Genomic DNA, 27,547 nt, shown 5'->3' with positions numbered 1-27,547 from the left:
AGGTTTGAAAATTAGCTACTACAATGGCTATGAGTAATTGATAATCACCTGGCAGATTGATGAATGACTGGCATGCTTTCCTATAGGTGAGAGCACAGCGGGGTGGTGATTGTCCTCCTCTCTTTATTCTGCATAGAACAGCGCTGTGTGCACTGCTTCTTCTACAGACTGATTTGTCTGCCAGCATCATTAGGAAATAGATGTTCCTGTATTCTCCCAATAAAGCGTGAGCGGGAAGAAAACATGGCATGTATTCCTGCTGACCTAAATGATTATTTGTTGCCATTCCTGGTTTCTCCTATTCCCTGTTAATTACGTCTTTTATTTACACCTTTCTCTTTTCATAGCATACCTTATTTCAGTCCTCAATAAATGAGAACTAAATTTCCACTTTGCAAAATACAGGATCAGGCAGGAGGTAATTGCAGAAAGAGATGTGGGGTGATGACCCTTTTGCAATAATCCACCTTACCTGCCTGATCGTTCTGGGGAACTGTCAAAAAAGCTGAGCTGCTCAAACCAGGGCAGCTCAGCTGTTCTGGATTCCCTTGTGCATGCCGGTAATGGTTGAACTGCCTGCATTCTGGGATTGCCAGTCCAAATGGCTAAAGATTTGTAAGGAGGAGGAAAAAAAGAAGGAAGGGTTTACTTTCCCTTTAGGTCTCTGTTCTACCTTTTGCAATGCAGGGAGATCATAACCAGTGGCAGGGTGCTGTACATAGCTCCCTGATAACATCAGCATCCTGCCACAGTACTGGCTTCAAGAGCCTTAAACTGATAGAAGCAGTGGGCTAATGTTAAGGAAGGGCAATGCAAATATCAAAATGTCTTTAAATGTTTGGAAAAATGGGCATTCTTAGGCAGGCTGCATTTGGCTACATGCATTGATGAGCCTCCATGATTGGAAGAACTGAAATGCAATACAAATATTCAGGTCAGGGATTATAAGGTTGGCAAGAAAAGTTCTCAAAGATTCTGAAAGTCCTCCAGCCAGGAAATAGGTCAGGCTCTCTGAGACTTGCTGTAGCATGTAATGCACACTATGAGAAGCTCACATTGTGCAGTGACATTAGAATAAGCAATGTTATAATGGGAGAGGAGCCCCTACAATTGTGCAAGCTTTGAACTTAACATAAGGCAGGAGGTCACCTGTAGTACAGAAATCTCCATGTGACATGGCCAAATCTTCTCGGGAGCAATGCATGTCCTGCTTGAGTTTATTGGGTGAAACATGCAATTATCAGTACTGGATCTCTAAGCTAGCAGCCTGGTATTCTCAAGGGGGTGCTTTCTTGTATTTAGTGGGTCTCAGTCTTTTTACGCAATATTAAAATGTTAGAAAATTAGCAGACTTTTGTCTGTGCTTTCTTCTGACTGAGGTGAGATAATTGGGGGATTGTTTTTGTTTTCCCCAAAATATTTGGGCACCAGAGATGAAATGCGATCCAACAGTGCATAATTCTGGGATCCAATCAGGTCATGGATCACATAAACATATCTACCCCTTTCCTCTCTTTCCAATGTCTTCTGGCCACTCTTACAGTATACATAATTGTCTCTCAACCAGGGTTAGTCCAGAAGTTAAAAGGGTTCTTTGAGCAATAGTGAGGGCGGCATACTTCCCTCAAGTCAGAACCAGTAGAAGCATCATACTAATGTACTCTGCACTTTGGATATTGGTATTGTTGTCGGAGGTCCCTCAGACCTATTATAATTATTATTACACACTACTTATATCGCGCCAACATTTTACGCAGCGCTGTACAAAGTCCATAATCATGTCACTAGCTGTCCCTCAAAGGGGCTTACAATCTAATGTCCCTACCTCAGTCATATGTCTTTTAACACAGTTTAAGTTCAACTTTGGGGGGAAAGCTAATTAACCTAACTGCATGTTTTTGGAATGTGGGAGGAAACCTGCGCAAACTCCATGCAGAACCTGCAAACTCCATGCAGATAGTGTCCTGGACAACATTCGAACCTTGGACCCAGCGCTGCAAAGGCCAGAGTGCTAACCTCTAGCCACCATGCTCCCCTAAAAGGTGTTTTAAGGTTCCCCCAAGGTAAATAGGTTGAGAAAGGTCTACAAAATGTACAATTGTAGCACAATGATCACAAATGCATTTGAAGTGGTGAATAAGATGCAGCAGATGACTCAACAGCGCCGAAGTTGTCCTGAAACTCTGACAGTAGAACTGTTAGTGGTGACACGCTCATTTCCTCTTGTGGCTTGTTATGTCTTCATGTCCGGTTGTTTGTTACTAAATGAAATACAAGGAATACACACTTGCCAAAGTAGTAAGGTTATTAGGGTAATAGGAAATTAGTATGTGTTTTTATTTACGGAAGATCAATTTTCATCAACATATAACATAGTAAAGGGAGGTAAGAAAGTCTTTTTATGTTTTTTTTTTTGCTCAGTGTTTGTATTATTTTTAATTATTTTGACATGTTGGTAGGAATTCCCTGAATGATTTTTTTCTTTTTGCAGTGCAGAGTTTTGCCGGTTTTAGTTTTTTATTGACTTTTTTTAACTTTAGGTAACATTCAGTTTGTTTGCAACTCCCATTCCCATAGTAGAACTATAATGTAAAAATAAAAAAATATGAGCAGTTAGGTTGTTTTTTTTTTTTTTTTTGCAGTGTCCCTTCTACATTAAAATAAAAATTCCTGTCTTTTTAAAGCATATAATTCTTTCCTTGCCCCCGATCCTCCTCCGGGTTCAGGATCTTTGGCCACCTTGATTGGCCAGTCAGAAATCATATAACACACACACAGTCGTGCAGGAGTTAATTTATTCCCAGCAGTTGGATATGTCAGGAGTCCACACTGTCCATACCAGGAAAAATTCCAAACCGGCAGGTACATTTTATTGCAGGAGGGACGTTGCCTGGTTGCAATTTATTTTTACAGTTTAGTTTACATTTAAATTCCATCTGCAGAAAATGCAAGGCAATGCACAATTCCATTCAATTGTTTTTTTTTTTTTTTGTGGATAAAATGCAAAACAGGCTATGTTTAGACTGGCAGTGAGGTTGCAGTGGGATTACCCTTTTCTCATGCAAGTGAGGCAGCCCAATGGAAAATAAATGGAGGCAGCAACGAAAGGTTCAGTACTGCTCCCTGACGCCTGCTGTCAAATGTGCAAATGCTTTTTGGTTGTCCACATTACTTTCTGCATGACATGGACACTTCCTATTGACTGTCCAGCGGTGGGGTTCAGAAGGGTCCGCAGCATTGATGACAGTGAGTGGACCTCTGGGCATTGGCTGCCATTGGAACATTTGCAGGGCTGGATTTGTAGTCTCCCACACCTAGAAACGGTACCGGCAAGAGACCTGGATAGTAAATTTAGGTGAGCATATGTTTTTTTTTCAGAATGCAGAATGAAATCGTTTTTAGCCAGAATGGGGCAATACGTGTTTTTAACATTTAAACTTTTTTATTACAAAAAGAAAAGAGTCTTTTTTTTTGCTGTATTTATAGTAGATTTATCCTCCTTTCTTGCCTAATCTGCCATTGTCACAAGGACAGATTGTAAACCCAAAGTTATATAGTTGTCATGTCCTGCCAGAGATTCTAACTGCTTTCTCATTTATTAAAGATTAAATAAAATAGCTTTGGCTGCACTGTACAGCATCCCCTACAGTGCAGCGTTTCTCAACCAGGGTTCCTCCAGAGCTTGCAATGAGCAGTTTGTGCCTCTCAGGTCAATTTAGGTGACACCAATGATCTGTAGGGCTGCCATTCATTCCACTGGCCAGCAATGTAAGAGAAATACTTCCTACTGACCACTCATTCTCCTTATTAGTTCATCAATGATATAAACGATGGAATCCTTAATGATTAAGGAGGAAGCTTTATTAGGGAATGAACGGCTATTAATGTATATACATCAGCATACTGCAAAGAAAAGCACTTGCGAGATACTCAGCGCTAAGGTGGAGCTTGTTGTCAGATTTTATTGTATTTTATGGTATTGTATAAATGAATAAAAAGTTATTTTTATTGTACTATAAGTACAATATATAAATCAAAATATAAGTTGTAACTGTTTGTAATAAATTACTATATAATGGACCTATGAGACTTAACACATTAGCACCTGCTATAGCTTCTCAGATGGCTGCAAAGGTATGTTGCTGCAGTCCTAAGGTTATTTAAATAAGCATAGCATCCAATTTAAGTGCACACCCTACGGTGGGAACCACCCTGTCACTAACTGCAAAAATCTCTGCCCAATTCCAGCCAGGTATTCAGACCCAGGCTCTCAGGCCACAGCCGACCTGGTGGCTAGAAAAGTTAGGATGGCGGTCTTGGCCATCCTTATCTGAAATGAGTTACTAAGACATATATGGAGCATTGGGTTTCTGGAGAATTCACCAATTACACTATTTTCCATTTTCCCTCCTGTGTCTAGATAATTTTCGTAGACCACTCACTGAGTTTGAAGAATTATGTGTAGGCCGGGGACCCATACGTCACTTGATTTCTATGCTTTATTCTGAACTTATTGCTCCAGCTGCAGGCTTCACAGCGACATATATATGGAAGTGGGAGCAGGACTTAAATGTTACCTTTACCCCAGCACAAATAGATATACTACTTTATACTGCACAGACTTCCTCAATCAGTTCCACATACCAGGAAACTGGGTTCAAGCTTCTAACAAGATGGTACAGAGTCCCTTCGATTCAACATACCCAGAAGTATCAGACAAATGTTGGCGATGCAGCACAGACACATTTTCTGGGATTGCCTGAGAGTTTGTCTATTGTGGGAAAAAGTACATAACTTGCTGTCAAATTTTACTGATTTACCCATACCCATTGAAGCTTACTTTCTTTCTCTTACATCATAACAAATGTGCAGTGGTCCCTAACCTGTGGTCCACAACAAAATTTTGGTGGTCTGCGGCTCTGGCCGGTGCACCCCCCAGCGGGCAGAGCTGGGGACCATGTCTCCTGTATGCATCGCAGGCTCAGGCCTGCCATGGGAGAGTGGGTGGGTTCTGGCATCATGACGTCACATGGATGGTCTGAAGTCCGTAAATTCAGTGGTCAGTGATGTCCAAAAGGTTGGAGACCACTGCTTTAAAAAAAAACTCTATGCAAGTTACTTTTAATAGGAATCATTGATGCGGTGCAAGCATGTATTTTGGCACTGTGGGGTCAGCAGGGTACCCCCCTGTATAGCACAATGGTTTGAGCGTGTTAATGAGCTTCAAATAATGGAAGACCTTACAGCCTCTATACGCGGTACAGAGGAAGTCAACGGACAAAGATGGTTTTCCTGAACCATGTTCTTTGACTCTGAGAAGTATTTGCAGGCACTTTCTTTGGATACATCCTTGCCATACCCTAACTCCATGTTCCCCCTTCCCTGTGCTCCCCACCTACTGACCACCCATATAATAGGATCTGGTAATTAAATAACCTAAAAAAAGTATGTAGTAAAAACAGTTCTTGTCCCACTTTGCCCCACTTGTCTGACATGGTAGAAAAATACCCCTCTACCTGCTCTCTTCGCTCCTCCAATTACTACTAATGACTTCCTCACTCATAACCTTATCACATGCACGGTTCCAAGACTTTTCTAGAGCCGCCCCAACTCTCTGGAATAATTTTGATGTCTTATTCAGCTTGCTCATACTTTATGCTTTTTTAAAACAGCCCTTAAAACCCATCTCTTCAAACTTGCTTACCCATCTTCTTCTGTCCCCTAAACCCTCACTACTTCCCACCACTACATATCCCCCTTCCTAGTGTTTGCTGCTTTCCCCACCTCTTAGATTGTAAGCTCTTCTGGGCAGGGTCCTCTCCTCTTCCTGTGTCACTGTCTGTATCTGTCTGTCATTTGCAACCCCTCTTTAATGTACAGCTATATAAATCCTGTTTATTAATATTAATAATAATAATAATAATGACAGTAAAAAATAATATTCTACTTGAATTAGTTTTTGCTCTAGTAGTTGTTGAGGATATTTTGTTGCTTTGTAAATTCCCATTGCTTCCTATTATTTATTTGTATTATTTTCCTTTTTTTCCAGCTATTTTTGGTATTACATTTCTACACTGGGATCTTCAGAGATAAGATCCTCCCACTGTCCTGCAGATGAATCAGGTAATGTGATTTCCTTGTTTTCATAATGTCATGACATGAAATACATTGAAGTGGTTTTATTATGTTTTTAGATTGTTTTGTCTGTTTGTATCATATAACATATTCCTGTTAGATATTGGGCCTGATTTATTAAATCTCTCCAAGACTGGAGAAGATAGACTTTCTAAGGAAACAGAACCTGGGTGATCCAGCAAACCTGCAATGGATTTCATGAAATAATTTCCTACTATCTGGTAAATGTTATCAATCCTTGACCGAATCCATTCCAGGATTGCTGGATCACCCAGGTTGTGGTAAAGGGCAGGGGTTTTGCAAAGAAGCCTTGTGTGTGAACATATGTAGTTGTCCAGGTCCGTACGTGTTTAGATATTGTATTGCTTCAGTAAGGATATATTCCCCTTTAAAATTGCCAAAAAAAACTTTTGTTGACAATGTAAAAGCTCTTTTACACTGTGGCACATGCTTGTCTATGGTGACCACTACCGAACCCCAAGGCAAAAATTGTGCTCTGAGATAAATGGTTCAGTTGAAAGCATGGCTTTGGTGCACAGCAGTCTTGGGCTATGTACACACGTTGGATGATTCTCATCGGAATATCGTTTCAGGGCTGATATCTGAGGAGAATCTGGCGTGTGTACAGCACTCTTCCAACAAACGACTGCAATAGAAGGGAAGGGGAGAGAGAGCAGTGGGGTGCTGCTTTCTCATTTTCCCTTCTCCCCTCTGCATAGAGCAGAACAGTCTTGTAAGTACAGCGCTCGTTCGTGAATCTTTCAGTCTTTTGTTGTTGGAAAGGATCTTTCACAATCCTTTCCAACGACAAAAGTCCAACCTGTGTACATAGCCTAAGTCTTCAGTTTTTAGACCAAGTCATGTTTTGTGTGTGCTCTTTTGCCTCCAGCAAGTTGTACACAAGGTCAGACCTTGCATTGCCCAAACCTTAAGATGCATACAGATAGCATCCAGACATTGCCATAGTTTACCAGTTGACCCAATTCCATTAAATGGGAGATCTGGTGATCTGAGAACCCCTACTTGTAAAGCTCAAAAAAGTTTCACAGACACACTCATCATCGGCTCTTTTCTGTCTCTCAAAAATGCAAAGGCTGATTTGAAGAAGTGTGTACTCATGTTTCTTCCAGCCCCCAATGATCTTTATCTTGCATTGGTTGTGGTTAGTTATGAAGAGAAAGACGGAAAGTATACTGCAATGCCTGTAAAAAAACAACACAGTTCAAAGACTTGGTTTGACCTGTTTTGTGTTATCCTCCCTTTTAATTTCTTGGTTCATGTTTCCTGCAGTGAAAATTAGGTAAATAAAACCTCTTATATTTTATATTGTTGTCCATTTAAACACATACAAATGCATTTTGCTCCAACACAGTTGTCCCGACTGTTTAAACACATTTAAGTTATCTAACATTTGACAATTTCAGCCCTGTTTAATACATCTCCAATCTTTTGGGTGTGCAGTGTATGAGGATAGGTAGGTGATAAGTAGCAGCTGTGCCCAAAACTCAGGCTAAAGACTCAATTTCCAATTTCTGCATATTCTTAATTCTGCCCATTCCAATAAATATTATTCATAGGGTTGGAGGTCCATGCATGATCCATCCCCCCAGGTTAGAAAACAGAACATGGTGACTGTCATTTCGTTACAATGGCTGGACACATATTACAATAAAGAAAGTACACATGGAAAGAAGTGACTAAAACATTACATGAATATCCTGGCTGCTATATATTTTAATTTTTAATAAAATTATTAATAATAAACAGGATTTATATAGCACCAACATATTATGCAGAGCTGTACAATATTTAGGGGTTGCAAATGACAGTTACAGACATTGACACAGGAGAGGGAGAGGACCTTGGCCCCAAGAGCTTATATATAATGTTAGAAGAGATGAAGGCAAGCATAAAATATGAAAAAGGGAAGTACACTTTAGTGTATACATGATATAAAGCAGGGGTCGGCAAACTTTTATGGCCACTAGGCCATTTCAGGGGTGGGTGGGAGCACAGTAGGCCCGAATTTTAGTCCCGCCCTAATGGCCCCACCCACCACCATGGAAGACCCCCTGAAGTGAAATCTCTTTCCTCCGTATGCATTGCAGAGGAGAGGGATTTCCTTCAGATAGCTTTCCCTATTTACAGCGCCGGTGGAAGTATCAACGCTGGCTGAGGTAAATAGGGGAGCAACAGCAAGGAGGCGGCACCGGAGCTCCGGCTCCGCTAGTTCCTAATGCCCCCTGGCATTAGACTGGCTCAGCCAGGGGGCGTTAGGCCAGAATAAACTACCGGCTAGGCCCTCTCCGGCCTAAATGCCGGAGTTTGCCAACCCCTGATTTAAAGGATTAACCATGCTTTGTGGATTGAACCAAGCTAGACAATTTAATGTTTTGTTGAGAATTTTTTTTGGATACAGGAAAGTATAGAGGAGGAAATGAGAGTAAGATTCTTCCTAGCAAAACAGAATGCTTAAAAAACATTTAACCTTATTGGCTGTATGAGTTTTGGATTTAATCGTTTCTGGGTAGCACAGAATCGTGTTGTAAAATATGTCTAGCCAAGGAAAAACATGAGCAGTTCAAAGATTCTCTCACTTTGAGCTATAACCACGTTGCTTTTTTAGTAATTAAAAATTATGTCAATTTAGTGCTGTAGTCACAAAGAGTGATAGTTGTGGTGCCCAGCAAGTGACTTAAAAAGCTGCAGGCGGCCCTCGCTTGCCTTTGATATTGCTCTCAGCAGGTGGATTTTTGCACTTAGCGGGTGGATATTGCTCTCAGCAGTTGATCAGTGCTTTCCGAACTGCTGCATTATACATTTTCCATATTCATAAATTAAAAATTGCTTAATTAAACAATCAGATTCAAGAGTGCTTAAATATTTATTTTATGTTACTGCTTTTATTTTATATCATTTCATTCTCAGGCCTTTATTTTATCTGAGTCAATATCATATCTCTCATTAGCCCGACTACAGTAAACTAAAGGGGATGTGTAATTGATTTACTTTCTTCTGCTAAGGATCAGTGCAGTGTTGTAGCATCATTCAAGGCCAGGCGTATTATTTACAGTTTGTTATAAATCCTGATACCCTTTCAGTAGCCTTTATGTTTTGGGCTGTTTGTATAAAGATTGGTTTAGGCAGATCAACCCTTATTGCCTCACTTTGTGACATGCTACAAACGTATGACGTGTGACCACCAGGAAGGAAAGACTGAAGAAATACTTCTTTCTGTCTGAAGCTCACTAATAACACTCAGTTACACTTCTCAAACATAGGCACTTGCTTGGAGTTTAAATACTGTTTTTAATTAGAAAATTAGTGACATGTCAGGAATGTATTACTAGTTATCTAGTTGTTCCACAATTCAGAAAAGTAAAAAAAGTGGTTCCAGTGCAGTTTTTTTTGCAAAGACGTGGACAGTCACATGTGCCTAGTTGGCGCCTTCTCTTGGAGTGGAGACAGGTGATCCAGCTTTGTCTTCACCTACTGCAGGCTGGGTCCTTCACGGCAATATCATCATCCAGGCAGTAGGCTCCTAAATAGGGAGCAATCATACTTATCTATCACTCCTCCTTCTGCTGCTTCTCTTTGCAAATCTCTACACTGGCCATTTCACCTCCAGTTCAAGCTTCTGTGCTTTGTCTTCAAATCCCTCCACAGTTCTTGTCCCACTTACCTTTCTGACCTGATAGAAAAATACTCCCCTAGCCAGTCTCTTCCTCCAATGACCTACTACTGACTTCCTCACTCATAACCTCATTACTTGAATGACTCCAAGACTTCTGTAGGGCTGCTCCAATCTCTGAGACTCATACTATTATGCTTGCTCCTAACATTCTGCTTCTGCACATTCAAAAGAACTCCTCTTTTATGCTTGCCTACCCGTCTTCTTCCATATTACCCCACCTATTGTGTGCTCCTTTCTCCTCCTCTTTGATTACAATCTCTTTTGGGCAGAATCCTCTCATCCTCCTGTGACATTGTTTGTATCAGTCTTTTATTTGCTACCTCTGTGTAACACACAGCGCTGTGTAATGTGTTGGCACTATATAAATACAATATAATAACAATATTAAAAAGGACCTTTCACTTCTGCAGTCCAGAAAGTAGACTCTTCTTTTGTTTCATTGCTGCAGCTAATTTAGAAGTTTAGATGTAAGGCCTGATTTAATAAAGCTATCCAAAGCTGGAGAGGAAACATTTTCATCAGTGAAGCTGGATGATCCAGTAAACCTGGAATGGATTTCTTCAAAGTCATTTGATATTTGCTAGAAAATGTTTGGAATCCTGTACCAGATCCATCCCAGGTTTGCTGGATCACCTAGCTTCACTGATGAAAGTGTACACTGTCAAGCCTTGGAAAGCTTTTATAAATCAGGCCCGTAATGTCTGTGTGTGTGCCATTATGGTGCTATATTTTATTTTGGATCCCAAGTTAAAAATTTTTAGGGACATCTGTTTTACAGAATGGCAAGATTGGGTTGAAATTAATTGTTCTATGACATATATTGGGTTATTGCTTTATATATAAAAAAGAGAGAACTTGTGCCGGAAAACCGCTAGAAATAAAGAATGATCAGATGTCTGATATTTTCAAGACATTTAGTAACTGCTGTTCATACTTATTTAGTATCTGGGGCATGTCTTGGCTGCCAAGTAAAATAAATATAATTGTGCTGCAATCAGAAGTACAAATTACAGATTTTGACAACTGTTAATGTAACAGGTGGTTTGAGATGCGCACACATGCTAAAGAAAATGAAAAAAGATATTTACTTGACACTAATTTTTATATATTTTGCAGATATTTTGCTTTCAAAGAGAAAATGTTATACCTGCATCAGAGGCTACCAGCTGTGCACCACAGGCTTATGCAAATAGCAAATAGTAATTCAATGGCAGGGGAGCATTACACACAGAAACATTATTCTCAAGGCGAGGGGGATGGTGAAAATATACAGCAAAGTGAGGTCTTGTCAATAAAGAGCCTTTATTCACTCATATGAGATAAAAATTAAAAACAAAAATAACAATATTGCTAATTAGGTTCATACAACATAAACATTCCTACCTCCTAGATTGTAAGCTCTTTGGGGCAGGGTCTTCTCCTCCTCCTGTGTCACTGTCTGTCATTTGCAATCCTCATTTAATGCCCAGTGCTGGGTAATATGTTGGCACTATACTAATCCTGTTTATTATTACTATTATTCTTATTAAAAAGGATTTATTTAGCGCCAACATATTACGCAGCGCTGTACATTAAATAGGGGTTGCAAATGACAGACAGATACAGACAGTGACACAGGAGGAGGAGAGGACCCTGTCCAGAAGAGCTTACAATCTAGGAGATTATTAATAACCTTATTTTCCACCATTTACGTTGCAAGATAAGGACTTGCAGCACTGTGTGGTATTGCTTGCATTAGTTACAGCATTGCATGATACATGTGTTGCTTTGCCCTAAACATTCACTTTGCTAATGAAACTGCTGCTACTCCTTTAGTAAATCAATGTCACTGTGTATTCATAACTGTATCATGTTAATACATGTTACAATAGTATTCATCTTGTGTCTTTGTTACATGCCTTGTTTAATATTTTGCCTTACCTAACCAAACTGTCTAACAAAAGTGACAGTGGCAGTAATTGGGGCACAGTGTTCATATACCTGGGAACCAGAAGAATGTCTGAATATAGTATGCATTCAGGTGATTTTAAATTAGAAATGCTTTGATTTGCATTTTATTATTTTATAGTTGCCATAATTTGCATCTAATTGACCTGTATAGGGGGTATAAACAGCTCAAAAGCCTCTTTACGTATCCCTAATAGTTCCAAGGGTCTTTGAGTAGGAGCACAAGATTTATATTGTAACCCATAACCCTATGATGAAAAGGCAGCCTGTGTAAGCACCCCTATCAATGACATAGTTTTTTTTACAATCCCTGTCACTGTCTTAGTAGTACTGCTCCTATAACATATCAAGGTTTATCTGTACGCCTTGGCCTGATGACCATCTTGTTCTCCTATTTAAACTGCTCTTTATTTTTTCATGTGCTACATTAGATTGCTTCCTGGTAAGCATGGTATCAGTATCACACAGATACCTTTTCAAGGTAAAACCAGTACTCAGAAAAGGTTATATGTCAGGGTTTTCTGGGTTTTGTCATATGTAAGTTATGAGACATTTATGAAATCTCTGTATCTAAAAGTAACATAACTACAGTGAAAAAGAATGGTATTATTGAACAGGAATATTATAGCGCCAACATATTATGCAGCGCTGTACATTAAATAGGGGTTGCAAATGACAGATAAAGACAGTGACACAGGAGGAGAAGAGGTCCCTGTCCCCAAGAGCTTACAAACTAAGAGGTGGGAGAAGTAACACAGAATAGGAGGGGGGATATGTAGTGGTGGGAGTAGTTTCAAAAGACAGAAGAAGACAGATAAGCAAGTTTGAAAAGATGGGTTTTGAGTGCTCTTTCAAATGAGCAGAAAGTAGAAGCAAGCCAAATAGGACGAGGAAGACCATTCCAAAGAGTCTGGGCAGCTCTAGAAAAGTCTTGGAGCCGTGCGTGTGATGAGGTTATGAGTGAGGAAGTCATTAGTAGGTCATTGGAAGAGCAAAGAGTGCGGCTAGGGGAGTATTTTTTTTTAATTTCAGTAAATTTTTAAATAAATTTTACAAAAAAAAAAAGAAGCAAAACATTTACAAAATAAACAGACAATCCTACAGTCAGGTTTTTACATAGGTAGAAAAAGGAGGGTAACTCACTCTAAGCTTCATATAGTTACAAAACATTGTATACAATAACAAGTAAAGAGGAATAAGAAAGGGGTTAGAGGTTGGGTGAGGGGTATTTTTCAGAAAGGTAAGTGGGACAATAACTGTGTAGGGATTTGAAGGCAAAGCACAGGAGCTTGAATTTGATTCTAAGGTGAAATGGAAGCCAATGAAGAGAACTACAAAGAGATGCAGCGGAAGAGGAGCGGAGGGAAGAATGGATGAGTCTGGCTGTAGCATTCATGATAGATTGTAGAGGAGAGAGTCGGGTTAGTGGAATACCAGAGAGGAGGAGGTTACAGTAGTCCAGATGAGAGATAAGAGCGTGTACAAGGAGGGGACAGGTAGGGGCAGATTTTTGAGATATTGGGCAGGTGAAAGTGACAGGACCTGGAAATGTTCTGAATATGGGAGTAAATGAGAGGGCAGAATTGGAAGCGACACCAAGACAACGTGCCTGATGGGAGGGCCGAATAACAGTTGTGCAGAATTTTGATTGCTTCAGATAGTGTGTCTGCTGCAATGAGGAAGATACGTATTTGTTAAGATAGGTTTCTAAATTTTTACAGGATGCAAAAGCTTGTGTTGTGCATCCCAAATACGTACCAAGGTAGCTTCAGAACTGATGGTATGGCATGTGGTGTGAATGCAACAAATCAACTGACTGATCCACACAACAACAGCTTTTGTAATTTGTTTTCAGGAACATCAGACCAGGCCCTTGATGAGGGTGTATTTAGCACGATAGGGAAGAACAGGAGAAGTGGGCACAAGGTAGAGACTGCTAATTGCATTGAGTAAATTGGTGAAAGTATATACTCAGCATAACTGTCGTTTGTGTCCCCATTCATAACAACCTCTCTTTCCCCACCTTGGTCCAATAGTTGGGGATCTTCTGAGCTGATTTTCCTAGGTCCTATCCTTTTAGCATTTTTTTTCATTTATTCCTATAGAGAAATTACTAAGGATTATAGTGATCCCATACAGTTGGTTTCCTTAACTGCCCGCTGGATTCTCAGGAATATATGAAGACTGCTCTTCAAAGTGGGAAAGTAAGGAATGACAGCTGTGCCAAAAGTAGCTTGAGATCACTTTTGTTGAAGTTAAGGTCAGCAAATAAAGCTCTGCAGGAGGTAAAACCCTGCATCACTTTTCTCATAATTTCTGAAACTTATTACTGTAATTGTGCACATCTAGAAATACAGCATGTTTTCTGGTGAATCTGCTTGCATGTAACATCAGTTTAGATGATTCTGAGACCCTTCACAGGTGACTCTGACTTGTATTTGGTCCCAGCCTAAGCAGCAATAAACTACTTCAAGCCTCTACTCTGTTCCTTTTGACTTATATTGATAGAAAAGCAGTTTTGATGGTGTCTATTTGTGTTCTTAAAAAAAATGTACATGTTTAAACTTGTTGCAAGTTGTTTATTTTTCATATTTTTACCCAGAAACAGGCAGCATACTTTTACTACAAGACCCCACAATACACGTATCATGCAAATGTTACTGAAAATGCCTTTATTTTTTTATTCCGTGCCTCGATTTGACTATAACCTAATGTCTTACTAACATTATCAGATAGTTTCTTTTTAAATATTTGCAGAATACTCTGCTTTTCAGAGCCACATCTGTGTAATATTGATAACTGTTTTTCAAGTTGCAGAAATTCACAGAAATTAGTTAATCTTTTAGAAAGTGCATGAATAAATGTTCAGCTGTTTCCTTTCATGTCTTTCACTTTTATTTCTGCTATTCTCTGAAAAGCCACGCAGAATTCATCACGATTGCTAACTTTTTTGTTTGCTATTTACAGGCCATACTATAGCTACTTTGGGAGGTGACCGGATTCTACAATGCTTTGTAGAAATACTAAAAAGCTTGGTACGTAACTTTATTTCTGAGGTTTCTTCATATACTATTTAATGTACAGTGCTGCGTAACATGTTGGCGATATATAAATCCTGTTTATTAATAATAATAATAATAATAATAATATATTGTTAACATACCAGGCACAGCATGCATGATTGTCATTGTTTCATTTATGTAGACCAACAATATAAGTAGGAACTACAAACAAGGCTGTTGAAATTATTAGGAAATGTTCTTTTAAACCCTATTGTTAGTGACAGGACTCTGGAGTCAGAATCAATTATTGTGCACAGCCCTTGGTCAGTGGGATATCCATTGTTTTAGTAATTCTTCACAAAGCGAAGGCTTAAGCTACGTACACACTTCCAATTATTATCGTTGGAAAACGAACGACGAATGATCCTGCACGATATCTACGAACGATCGTATAGCACCGATCCTGCACATAGAGATAACGACACGATCGTTCGTAGATATTGTACACACAATAGATACGATCGTTTGAGCGATAGAGGAACTATGTGCACGACAGGAAAGTGAACGAACGTTCGTTCATTACGCATGCTCAGATCATGGACGATCAACGAACGACCGTACACACGAACGATGTTCAACGATCGTCGTCCAATCCGATCCGCCGGTCCGGTCGTTCGTTTCCAACGACTTTCCTCGTTTGTCGGCGTCGTTGGTTACTTTTTTACGAACGATTTTTTGCCCAATCGATCGTTCGTTTTGAACGATAAAAATTGGAAGTGTGTACGCACCTTAAGACAGAAACTCCAACTTACAGAATCATATTTAATAAACAGGAACCAAACTATGCACAGTATGCTTCCAAACTGACCATAAAGGGCACAATATAGTTTTATTGTAACATTTTTAATGGTTTAATCGGGACCGGTATCTGGTCACAGTGAATTTCCTATATAAAAGTTCTCGGTCTTCTAGCTCAGATGTTTAACATACTTCTAATTTCAAGTCACAGATATACAGGGCTTCTTTCATTGCAGTGACATTGTACATCACCTATACAGCAATACACACCTTGCAATCCCAGGAACAAGAAACCATTCCCCTCTGTTCCATCTACTACACATTTCTGTACTGATCTCTTTCTAGGAACAGTCCTAGAACTGTCCTCATAAACACAGGAAAGAGGAATGAGAAATCACATGCTAAATCTGAATGTGCAATTCTAAGTTTGCTTGATTCTAAATGAAATAAAAAATGTAGCCTGACATTTAAAAAATCTGAACATGGCCACCTTGATAGTACTCATAGGCAATAAAGGAGAAGCAAGCATTAATTTAATGCTCCTGTTTAATTAAATTTGATATTGTATTGAGGCTGCATCATGTCTACTTCTTGATTGTACCCTGTTGTATATATGTCCTAATTGTGTCCACAGGGAAACTCTTTATTTTTCTTTCCTGAGATGGATGACATGCCAAAACACTATAAGCATGGAAGAAAAAATGAAAAAAAAAAAAAAGAATATAATTACCTTAACCCTAGCCCCCATCCTCCCAAATCTTCTTTAGAGAGTAATATCATGGTTTGTAGAATGACTGTTTACAGTAGAAAAGGTCATGCATGTGCAGTTCTCCATTGGCTATAACTGGGATGGATAGCACTTTTACAAGTTTAACCTGCCTATATTTTGTCTTTCCTGGTCTCCCTCTCTTCCTCATGGTAATATTTTTTTTTAAACCACACCCTTACATTATTACTGTGTTTCTTTGCAATGCAAACACTTTACATCTCATAGAATGGGCTTGCAGAACTCTAAGCAGTAGCCTGTTTTTTGGGAGACATAATTTATGGATGGTAATTAGGTGGAGTGTTCCTAGACAGGGTGCTATTGTATGTGGGCCATCATAATTGAACTAAAATCAAATTGATTAAATTAGAGGGGCCAGGGACTATATGACATATGTAACAAGGGCTGGATAATGCTGGACATTGTCCAACCAGGAAATGAGGTTGAATGAAAAGCTTACAGTATGCAGTAAAATCAGAATAAGTAATTTCCGTACATTAGACGGGGCCCTACAGCTGTGCAAGTTTGAAGATAAAACTGGTGTTTAGCTTTAATTATATTGGCTGCCTTAGTAAGTGTGAGTCAAAACAATCAGTTTATGACTGATGAGAGAAGGAGCATGCTGATCTCCCGTTCGTATATGTATTATTATTTCAAAGGTGGTTTTGTGCCTTTTCAAATAGGTTTATTTCATGCATTGGGTTTAATGAGTCATGAGAGGAAATTAAGTTAATAGAAAACGGAGTTGTTGAAGCCTGGCATGTGTAGCCCAGGACTTTCTTGTATAATATTCAGCCATAATATAAATAATGCAGGTGCTGTTAGGCTCGATTCTTGTACACATCAGCTTTCTGACAGCTCAAGTAATAGTGCAGTAAGCTGAAACGAGCACGCATCTTGTAGTCTCTGCTCTCCTAAAGCTGGAAATTTTTTGACATTTAAATGATATTGGTCCAGTTGGCTGAACACTATAGCTGCCTGGTGAACGACTCTACCCGAGCATTTTGCAATGAAGATAAAAGTGGCTCCAAAAGGTAGTTGGTGGTCTGACTGTTTTGCTTATTTTCTTGTTGTATTTGTATAGTTAGGTCTTTTTTTTTTTTATTCAGACTCGGATTGCTCATTGTTTTTTATACAGTGCCACCATGTGATTTGACTGATCAGAAACTAGTGCAACTGCAAAATTTAAAATCCCTTTGTATGCAGAGATTAAATTTAAACTTTTCCAAACACAAAGAGTTCCCCCTTGTCCTTTGCAATGACTCTAAAATAAATATTTGTCTTCATTTGGACGATTTATGTATTTATATAGGGTGATCGTTTTCTTCACTTCTAATTTTGTAAAGCTCTTGTTACCATGAATAAGTGAAAGGTAATACAAGATAAAAGTTAAAATATTAAGGACAAGCAAAACATGCCACATACAGTTACAAAATCTCTGCAATTCGAAGAAAACTTTCAATTATGTCTCTCAGTAAGTTTCAGTATAAACCACCAATGAACAGGGACCATTTAGTCATGGACAAAACAAAAACTTTTAGTGGCAGTTCCAAAGTTAAGAAGGCTGAAATAACTTATAAGTCTATATAAGTTATATTAATAATTATTGGCAATGACCACAAAAATTGCTAAAAATAACAATTGTTATTCTGACAGTGATATGACAGTGATATGGACTGTAAAGTGCCACATAATATGTTGGCGCTATATGAATACAAGTTAATGATAATAACTCTATAATAACCCTTTGCTTTGAGCTTGGAGAGCAAAGCAGTGGTTCCTTTCTATAGGAAAGTTAGGAGTAGAAGTCCGGAGCTGATTTGTGGGGCCACTTCTAAGCACCAACGCTGCCACGTGAGAGGACAGTAGGTAAAATTTTACTCCGCACCACTCAAGTATTGAGTGTTTATTTCGCTCCTGATAGCTAACCAAGCCAAGGCAGTAAAAAGCAGCTCTAAGGACCAGCATTACTGTAAACCTTTTGATTTGCCTTGCATTGACCAAACTTTTCTGTTTATCAATTAAGATGGGCCAATAGATTTTCAAGAACTTGCAGATCTATGGTACCAGTATGTTCCTGACAGGCTTACTTGTGTGTGCCTTGTATATTAGACATTAATTAAAAACCCAAAACTTGAGAAGACAAAAAGGACAAGGAACTTTTCTCAATGCCAGGCTTCTGGTCACTTTCCATAGGCACCTGTGACAACTATAGGCCTCACTGATACTATATATACCATTAGAAAGAGCTGCAAAATTCTCCAGGAGCCTCTTTTCCCAGAGTTTCCTAGGAGGCCTTGGTGCAGGTCAGTGAGATCACTGATGCCGATAAGAAGTTTTCTTCTTGATTTGTAACTTTTAATTAGTATTTTTGATTGTGGAGGTGGGGGCTTGCAAGTTCATTTTGTGAAAACCCTAAACCCAAAAACTGAACGTTGCATAAATAATTGTCAGACAGCAGCAATCGTTATTGTTTGAATCTTAATTAGTAATTTGTCCTGCCTGTATTGTAGAAAAACGCTAAAAACCTCTAGTTATGTTTTTTCACCTAGATAATGTCTGCTACAGTAAGATACATGCTAGTAGAATTAAATGGCACAGGTTGGTGGCAGCCACATCCAGTCTATACAGTGAGAGAAAGACGTATTTGATCCCCTGCTGATTTTGTACATTTGCCCTCTGACAAAGAAATGGCCAGTCTATAATTGTAATGGTAGGTTTGTTGTAGCTGTGAGAGAAACAAAAACAACAAAAGAACCCTCTAAAACCCAGTGCTCAAAAGTCAGAGCTTGATGTGCATTGTAATAAGTGAAATAAGTATTTGATCCCCTGTCAACCTGTCTGGAGACTAGCTAGGGCACTCCAGGACCTTCATGTGCTTCTTCTTGAGCCACTTCTTTGTTGCCTTGGCCATGTGTTTTGGGTCATTGTCATGCTGGAACACCCATCCATGACCCATTTTTAATGCCTTTGACGGTACATGGCCCCGCCCATTGTCCCTTCGATGTGGTGAAGGTGTCCTGTCCCCCTAGCAGAAAAACACCCCCAAAGCATAATGTGTCCACCTCCATGTTTGACGGTGGGGATGGTGTTCTTGGGGTCATAGGCAGCATTCCTCCTCCTCCAAACACGGCGAGTTGAGTTGATGCCAAAGAGCTCAATTTTGGTCTCATCTGACCACAACACTTTCACCCAGTTCTCCACTGGATCATTTAGATGTTCATTGGCAAACTGCAGCTTGGATTAGGAGCACTCCCCTACAGAGGGTGCTCCTAATCTCAGTTCGTTACCCACATACAGGTAAGACACCTGGGAGCCTGAAATCTTACTGATTGATAGGGGATCAAATACTTATACTCATTAAGATGCACATTAAACTCTGACTTTGGAGCACTGGGTTTGAGGGTTCTTTTGTTGGTATTCTGTCTCTCACAGCTACAATATTCTACCATTACAATTATAGACTGGTCATTTCTTTCTCAGAGGGCAAACGTACAAAATCAGCAGGGGATCAAATACTTCTTTCCCTTGCTGTAGGTCTACAATTTTTAAAATAAATCAAAACTAAATTAAACAAAGGGAACACTTAACAATGATGGTTTGCCTAATCCAAGGGAATAGATACAGTTTATTCCAGTTTAAGTGAATATACAAAAAAATAATAGCACCTGATTGGAAATAAAAAAGAGTTTAGGTCCATTTAATACATTTCATACAGTAGGTTCAGCCCGGGAAAATATTTGTAATAGGGAGTTTAAAGGGAGAGTATAGGAAGGTTAAAGATGTCATTACTAGAATCAATATATAGGTTGGGCAGTTGGTCAATAAGATGAGTTTCTAAGAAAAATAGAATTTTGATTTTCATTTTGTGGAATGTTTTTTTAGTGCTTTTATTACTGTGAGAGGTTTACCAATTTCAGTTCTCAGCTGTTTCTTGTATTTTTTTCCTGTTTTGGAAAATGTTTAGGAAATAGCAGTTTTGAAATTGTATTTAAAGTGCAACTCTTTCCTTTTATAAAATGTACTTCCTATACTGCACAATGACAATTGCAGTTGTAGAAAGGACCCTTTATTACCTTTGTTTTAAATATATGTTTTAGTTTACATGTTCAAAAAACACAGCTCAACTAAAATATTTTTTTTCACTTGCCAAGGATTTTTCAATATATTTAGTGTATTTCAGGTCTGCTGAATCCAGAAATGACATCAGTTTAATTGAAATGGCTCTAGTTCTTGTGATACAGGAATCAGAATAGACAATTTTACCAACAACAAATGTTAACACAGCATATTATTATCAATCCTTATTTACACTTTTGTTTTGCATTTTATATGTTAAATGTAGCATTATTTTCATGAAACTTTCATTTGCCTTCTTTTTATTCATATATTTTCTTTTTTAACAGAAATATGAGTTCTTCAAGAAGAAGTTGTTTAAATGACCCTAATGTATTTTGCTTCATTTGTGGTGAATATTCTCAGCAAAAAAGAAGAGAATGAAACATTACAGAATTTGGGAAACAAAAATATCTTGCTTATTTTGGTATTAAACTGGGGGACCAAGATAATTTTAGGGCTCTTTATATGGTATGCAAAACTTGTGTAGAGTGTCTACATCATTTTTAAAAAAGAAAACTGAAAAGTTTGAAATTTGGTGTCCCTTTGGTATGGCGACAGCCCAAAAATCATCATAATGATTGTTATTTTTGTGCTGTGAATGTAAACGGTTTCAATGGTTATAAGAATAACAAGTGGGAATACCCTAATTTGATTTCAGCAAGGCGACCCCTGCCGCATTGTGCTGATGTTTCCATACCAGTGTTTAGTACACTCCATGATATTGCTGTGTCCGACATTGAGGATAATACAGGGTTTGGAGCGTAATCCAGGAGTTAGCAGTGGAAGTGAATATGAAGGAAGTGTTTCATCAAACCAGCAGTTCTCCCAAGAAGAGCTCAATGATTTAATATGTGACCTAAGTCTGTCAAAACAAGCATCAGAACTGTCTGAGACCAGAAGTTAAAATAACTGTTTATAGGACAAGAGAGGTGACACTCCTACCATATTTCAGTGAAGATGAAGACTTTGTGTACTGATGTAAAATCCCTGGACTACTAGCCCATATGGAAGTACCAGAATACCGAGCAGAAGACTGGCAGCTTTTCATAGACAGTTCCACTCGAAGTTTGAAATCTGTTTTACTGCATAATGGCAACTGCTATGCATCAATTCCAATTGGTCACTCAACAAAACTTAAAGAAGAATATGAAAATATCAAATGGTCTTACAAAAGCTTTGCTATCATGAACACTGATGGTCCATATGTGTTGATTGAAAAATGGTGAACTTCCTACTTGGACAGCAAAGTGGATACACAAAGTACCCATGCTTCATCTGCTTGTGGGATAGTAGAGCAAAGCAGAATCACTGGAAAAAGGTGACATGGCCTCTAAGGGAACTATTAAAAAAGGTGCAGCGAACATCATTAAGGAGCCAATGTTTGACAAAGAAAAAATAATTCTCCCTCCACTACACATAAAGTTGGGATTAATGAAGCAATTTGTTACAGCTCTGAACAAGGACGGTGATTGCTTCGAAATTTGTAGATTTCTCCCCGGATTGAGTACTGAAAAATTAAAAGCATACATTTTTGATGGACCCCAGTTTCGGAAACTGATAAATGATTCAACTTTCACAAGTTATATGACTGATACTGAAGCTCCTGCCTGGCATAGCTATGTCATGGTTGTCAAGAACTTCTTGGGTAACCATAAAGCACAAAATTATGAAGAACTGGTACAAAAGGTACAGATACACTATCTCCATAGCCATTTGCAAAAATTTCCAGAAAGCCTTGGCGATTTCAGTGAGGAACAAGGGGTTAGGTTCCATCAAGGTGTAAAGGTGATGGAAGAAAGGTATCAGGGCAGATGGGATAGACACATGATGGCAGACTACCGCTGGAGCCTTCAACGTGATTGTCCTGATCATCAGCATAAAAGAAAATCATACAAACTGAGTTTTTCAATGACTTCTTTATGATTAGTTATGTAAATATACTGAATAGAGAATATATTGACATTAAAGCATACCTAAACTCTGAATTTTCACTTTACATTAAAAGGTAGACAATTTTTTTTTTTTTTTAAATGCAACTAGTGCCTAGGCGATCGAGAATGAACATTACATGAATCTCCTGTGTTTAAATATATCCATATTTAAAGGCAATTGTGTTTGTTAAATGAGTTGCGTCCCATTACAAAAATGTTTACAGTACCACTTTACAGTAACCACCTGGCTGTTTTTGTATAGTTAGGTCATATTACAGGGACTGCCATTCAGATTAAAAAAATTCTAGGAAGAACACTGGCATGTGTGTTCTAAACAAAAACAAAATTTCCACCAAGTTGGTAATCACTAGGGCAGCTTTATGTGTCAGGTCCCAAAGTGCTTTTGCCTTGTATGCCTGCTAGAAGAGGGTAAAATTTAAATTTAGGAAAACCTTGGTGTACATTTATTCACAAACCTTCTGCAGGTTGAAACAATATGCAGGGAATGTTTGGTGAATCTTTGTAAATATGCTACATCGAAATTTCATGCTATTCAGTCAGGTTGTTGATTGTCTTTTCCAATTACCAATCTCAGCCAGCTTTTAAAACTGCAGATTTCCCCCAAATATTGTTCTTTCTCTGAAATTCCTCACTCATAACCTTGTCACATGGACGGCTCCAAGACTTTCTAGAGCTGCCATGACTCTCTGGTCCTCCTCGTCCTATTCGGCTTGCTCCTTTTTTTTGCTCCATTTTTTTGCTCATTTAAAAGAGCACTCAAAACCCATCCTTTCAAACCTGCCTACCCGTCTTCTTCTGTCTCCTCAACCCTCACTACTTCCCACCATTCCATATCTCCCCTGTTATTGTGTGATCCCCCACCTCCTAGATTGTAAGCTCTTTGGGGCAGGGTGCTCTCCACCTCCTTTGTCACTGTCTGTCATTTGCAGCCTTTATTTAATGTACAGTGCTGCATAATATGTTGGTGCTATATAAATACTGTTTATTATTAGTAGTAATATTATTAATAATAAGAATTCTGTTGTATAGTCTGCAGTTACAAACATTAAAACTAATAAAATCAGTTCAGAGTCCAGTGCAGAGCTCAGTTTGCAGTATTGTGTAGAATGCCAGATTGCCCTTTCAATCATAAATAAGGAAATGCATTTACTATTTTTCAGCTTCATAGTATTTTCTTATTTCTGCTAACCTTTCTTTCTGCATACATATGTGAATATTTTCCAAATTCCTATGCTTCCTGACGGCTAGCGGCTTGATACAGAGTATACACATTGAGGTTGATTTGTATGCCTATTGCATAGTTTCCAAACAAGGCCCAAATAAAGGATTTTTTATGTAATTTTAGAATGTTGTCCGGCTATAATTTTTCAGGCTGTGTTAATCCACATTAGTTAAAAGACATTGGATCCACACTGTGAAAGCGGCTTACAATTGTGCACAAGGTACAAAATCTTGGCATAAGGTCATAAAAGTTGAAATGCCAATGCATTCCAGTCTTAATATCAACTCAGAACTATTGTTAGTGTGCAGTGTGTCTGATATATGTATTCTCAGCTTCAATGAGAACTCCCAATAAAGTTTTTCTTTTTTTTAGAGGAGGAACGTCGAGTCAAAGCGAACGACTGTGAATACAATGAAAAGTTTAAATATGCAGTAAGTATTTTTTACTAATCATAAAAAGTCTGCCTGATATATTTTGTAAAAAGAATTGACAATGTAAATATTATATAAAATAGTCACTGTTAAAACTACTTTACCTGAAGGACGATGTGTAATGTGTGCCATTATGGTAGCAGGCCAGATCTAAGGGTAGGTGTGCTGCAGACATCACTAATCATGGCTTCGAGGAAAAATGATAGTGGTCAGACTTGGTTTTCTATGTTGTACACAAGCTCTTTCTTGATAAGTCTTTACACTGCTAGTTAATGTGTGCACAGATCAGTCAGGCAGGAAGGATCATTGCAGAAGGAACATCACCTGTCCCTTTCTGCAACAATGCCCTGTCTGATCATAGATTCTTAAAAGTGCAACTTTCTGCTTTAATGAAAACTGATTACACTTCATATTGATTGTATTCTTGCCTTGAACCCGACACAGAATTTATTTGATACTATTCTCCCCACTAAAAATCCCTGCAAGGTGGTCCTATAGTTCCCATAACTATGGGCCCCTTAAACTCTTGGCAATTTCATAGTATATAAAAACTGTCCCCTCCCTAATGGCCAAGCTTGGATAAAATACACTGTCACAATGGGCAGGTATTGGTATGTCTCTGCCAGCAGCACCTTATCCCTGTTTAGATACTGATGTACTTTATACTGAATAGCTTTTGTGAGTTTATTATTCAGGTCAATTCTCAACATTAACATAAGTGTTTTGAAATATCACTACCTTCTGAATGAATTTTATATTAGGTATATGTTGAAGAGATAATAGAGAAAATGGAGCCATTTAAGGCTAAGTATAAGCACCAGCTCCAAGGAAAGATATTGAATCAATCTGCATCTTTTAATGAGAAGAATATATTGTAAAAAGATCTATTTAAGTATAACTTAAATCAGTTAAATAATGTATTTCATTATTAACTTTAATGGATAACTAAACCTTTAGATGCTATGAGGTTGACTAACTAGGGAAAAACAGCATATTCACTTAGGGATATATTTCTGCCTATCTTTGTTTTTCTTTGGCATATACAGCCACTCTTATCTGGAGCTATCTTAGTTTGTAATCATATTTTTTTGGAATTATCTTTTGAAATCCCCTATGCCACATTGTGCTGCATCCACAGGTGGACTGGGTCATGTCTATTGTATGCCACTAATTCTATGACAGCTCTGTTACTGACCGTACCCCTGTCAAACACAGTGATCAGGAACCAGTCAGGGTGGTTCCCAATTATAAACTTGCTTACCAACAAGTAGCCAGCTAAGATGTCAATGTACATATTAGATATATAGATAGATATATAAGTGATAAAGAAATGCAGACAAGATAAGCAATGTCTAGAGACACTTTAAATTTCACATCCATGACTCCTGGTCACAAGTAAAAGGTAACTGCATTTAGTTATCAGAGTGAGATATTTTTTGCAATAGTGTTACTGTAATTACATTCATGTACCGCATTAGAAGTAATATCTGAAATAGTGTCTGTTAATATATATATACATAAATATATTCATGACTGTAAACTTGGTATGGTAGCAAGAAGACATCACTTCTAAGCGCTAGTGGGAAGTAAGTTAAACAGTTACAGTCCAAGTGATTACAATATAAGACCATAAACACTATACTATGACAATACTTTCTGTCAATTCTGTGATCAGGATGATACATTTGACTTTTTTCCTATAACATTGTTGTTAGTTTTTTTATGTTTTTAGATTGTAACCTGCTAGGTGCATGGCATTTCCACTTATAACTATGTTCGTGGTCTATAATATCTAAACAAAATGTTCAGTTTGCTTTGAGTCAAATTGATAAAACCCAAAATGTGCTGTAGAGGTGATATTAGGTAGGTCAGTGGATATTGTATGTGGTATGGAGGGGTATAATAAGCCCATGCAGCAAGCGCACAGAGAAGTTTATACAAGTCTCTTTACTACCGTCCAAAACAAAATAGCTTCCATCAGCATATATAAAACAAAACTCAGCTTAAAAAGGTGGGCGCAGAGTCCACTGAATCCCCAGTACAGTCCTCTTTAGTACAGTTCTTAAAGAGGATTCCACCATCCATAAATCTAGTAAACCCAAAACAGAATAAACAGTTTTTCATATAACAGCAACACAGATTCCTAGCTTGTTTCCACAGAAGCCTACCTGCTGCAATTCCACTCACTCCCCTCTGATAGCAAACCTGTTCTACCTCCAGTCTGCTACAACCAAACCACTGGGTATCCCCGAGTAAGAATGGGAAGGTCCACCCAGTCCCTTCCTTCCCATTCCAGAGTCCAGAGCCCTGAAAATAAATAAACCCCTTGCATAGTTGCTGTGTTTACCTCTGGACTCTTTCCCAAACATACACATTTAAAGAGCCCATGCTTTGTATAATGGGGAGATATATCTCCCATCCAGGACCCATCGCTGTAGTCCTAAACACTTTGTTGTGTGGTTGTGTTGGTGGACATAGAACTAAAATATGACATGCTAATAATAAATGTTTCACAAGAATAGATTCTACATCTGATTCTACATCTTTCCACCTCAAAATGTTTTATTTTTAATTGCTTTTTTTTCCTTTTAACAATACTCTATTTTAACAAAGTTAAGCAGACACATTACCAGCGAGGAGAATATCTAAAAAATGTAAGTGAATTGAGCAGGTTCAGGCAGAGTATACATTATTGTAGACAATAAATTATTGACTAAATCAGTATCTAAAAGGATAAACTTTTTATTGGGAATTTCAGTCGAAGAACATGATCAAAACAACAGAAGAAGTGCAAGATAATACCAGTTTAAAAGAAAGCACATAAAACAAAATATATAGGAAAATTTAGAGCAATGATATAACATAAAGTAGGCTGGATATAAAAATGTATGCTGGTTATCCCACTCCCATCGTTATATTATTAGCATACCAAGTGGAGTACCAAAAGGGTTCTATTATCAATAACAATAAACATATGGTAATAAACTTATACCATTTCTGAAATAATTTAGTAGTACAAGTGTAGTCATTGAGCTCCAGCACCACTCTATAAAAAATAGCTGTCAAAAAAGGGAAGTAACCATGTCAACTGTGGAGAAGAGAGTTTGGTTCCAAGCCAAAATAAAAGCCTTCTTTGACAAATATATTGCTGTTATGAAGTGTAATGGTAACGATTTCATGCTTTTGGACTGGCTCCCCATAGCAATGTCAATTTTCTTTAGAATATATTTGGTATTTTAGTACATTTTTACAAATGAATAATAAATTGTGGCATTGCAACACTAGAATTTATGATTCTTCAATGCCTTTTTGGTTCAGTTTTAGTAATAATAATAATTATTATTAAACTGTATTTATTTAAAGTCAACATATTATGTAGCGCTTTATATTAAATAGGGGACAGACACAATAAGCCTGATTCATGAAAGCACCCCAAGGCTGGAGAGGTTACACGTTCATCAGTAGAGCTGGGTGATCCAAC

At 38.2% G+C, this 27,547-nt stretch overlaps 1 protein-coding gene across 1 annotated transcript in view; it reads left to right on the top strand.

The window, feature by feature from the left end:
• Positions 1–27,547, top strand: part of ATP8B4 (ATPase phospholipid transporting 8B4 (putative)) — a 144,417-nt gene that overhangs the window by 5,370 nt on the left and 111,500 nt on the right. The window contains exons 2-4 of the mRNA XM_072399101.1: positions 6,050–6,123; positions 14,744–14,811; positions 24,008–24,066. Coding sequence (XP_072255202.1) covers positions 14,784–14,811; positions 24,008–24,066 — 87 coding nt within the window. The 5' untranslated portion in view covers positions 6,050–6,123; positions 14,744–14,783. The remainder of the gene's footprint in view (positions 1–6,049; positions 6,124–14,743; positions 14,812–24,007; positions 24,067–27,547) is intronic.

This window comes from Pyxicephalus adspersus, chromosome 2, assembly GCF_032062135.1.
Source record: "Pyxicephalus adspersus chromosome 2, UCB_Pads_2.0, whole genome shotgun sequence".
Lineage (NCBI taxonomy): Eukaryota > Metazoa > Chordata > Amphibia > Anura > Pyxicephalidae > Pyxicephalus > Pyxicephalus adspersus.
Note: the sequence above shows the minus strand (reverse complement) of the source record. Positions and strands in the feature narration are given on the sequence as shown.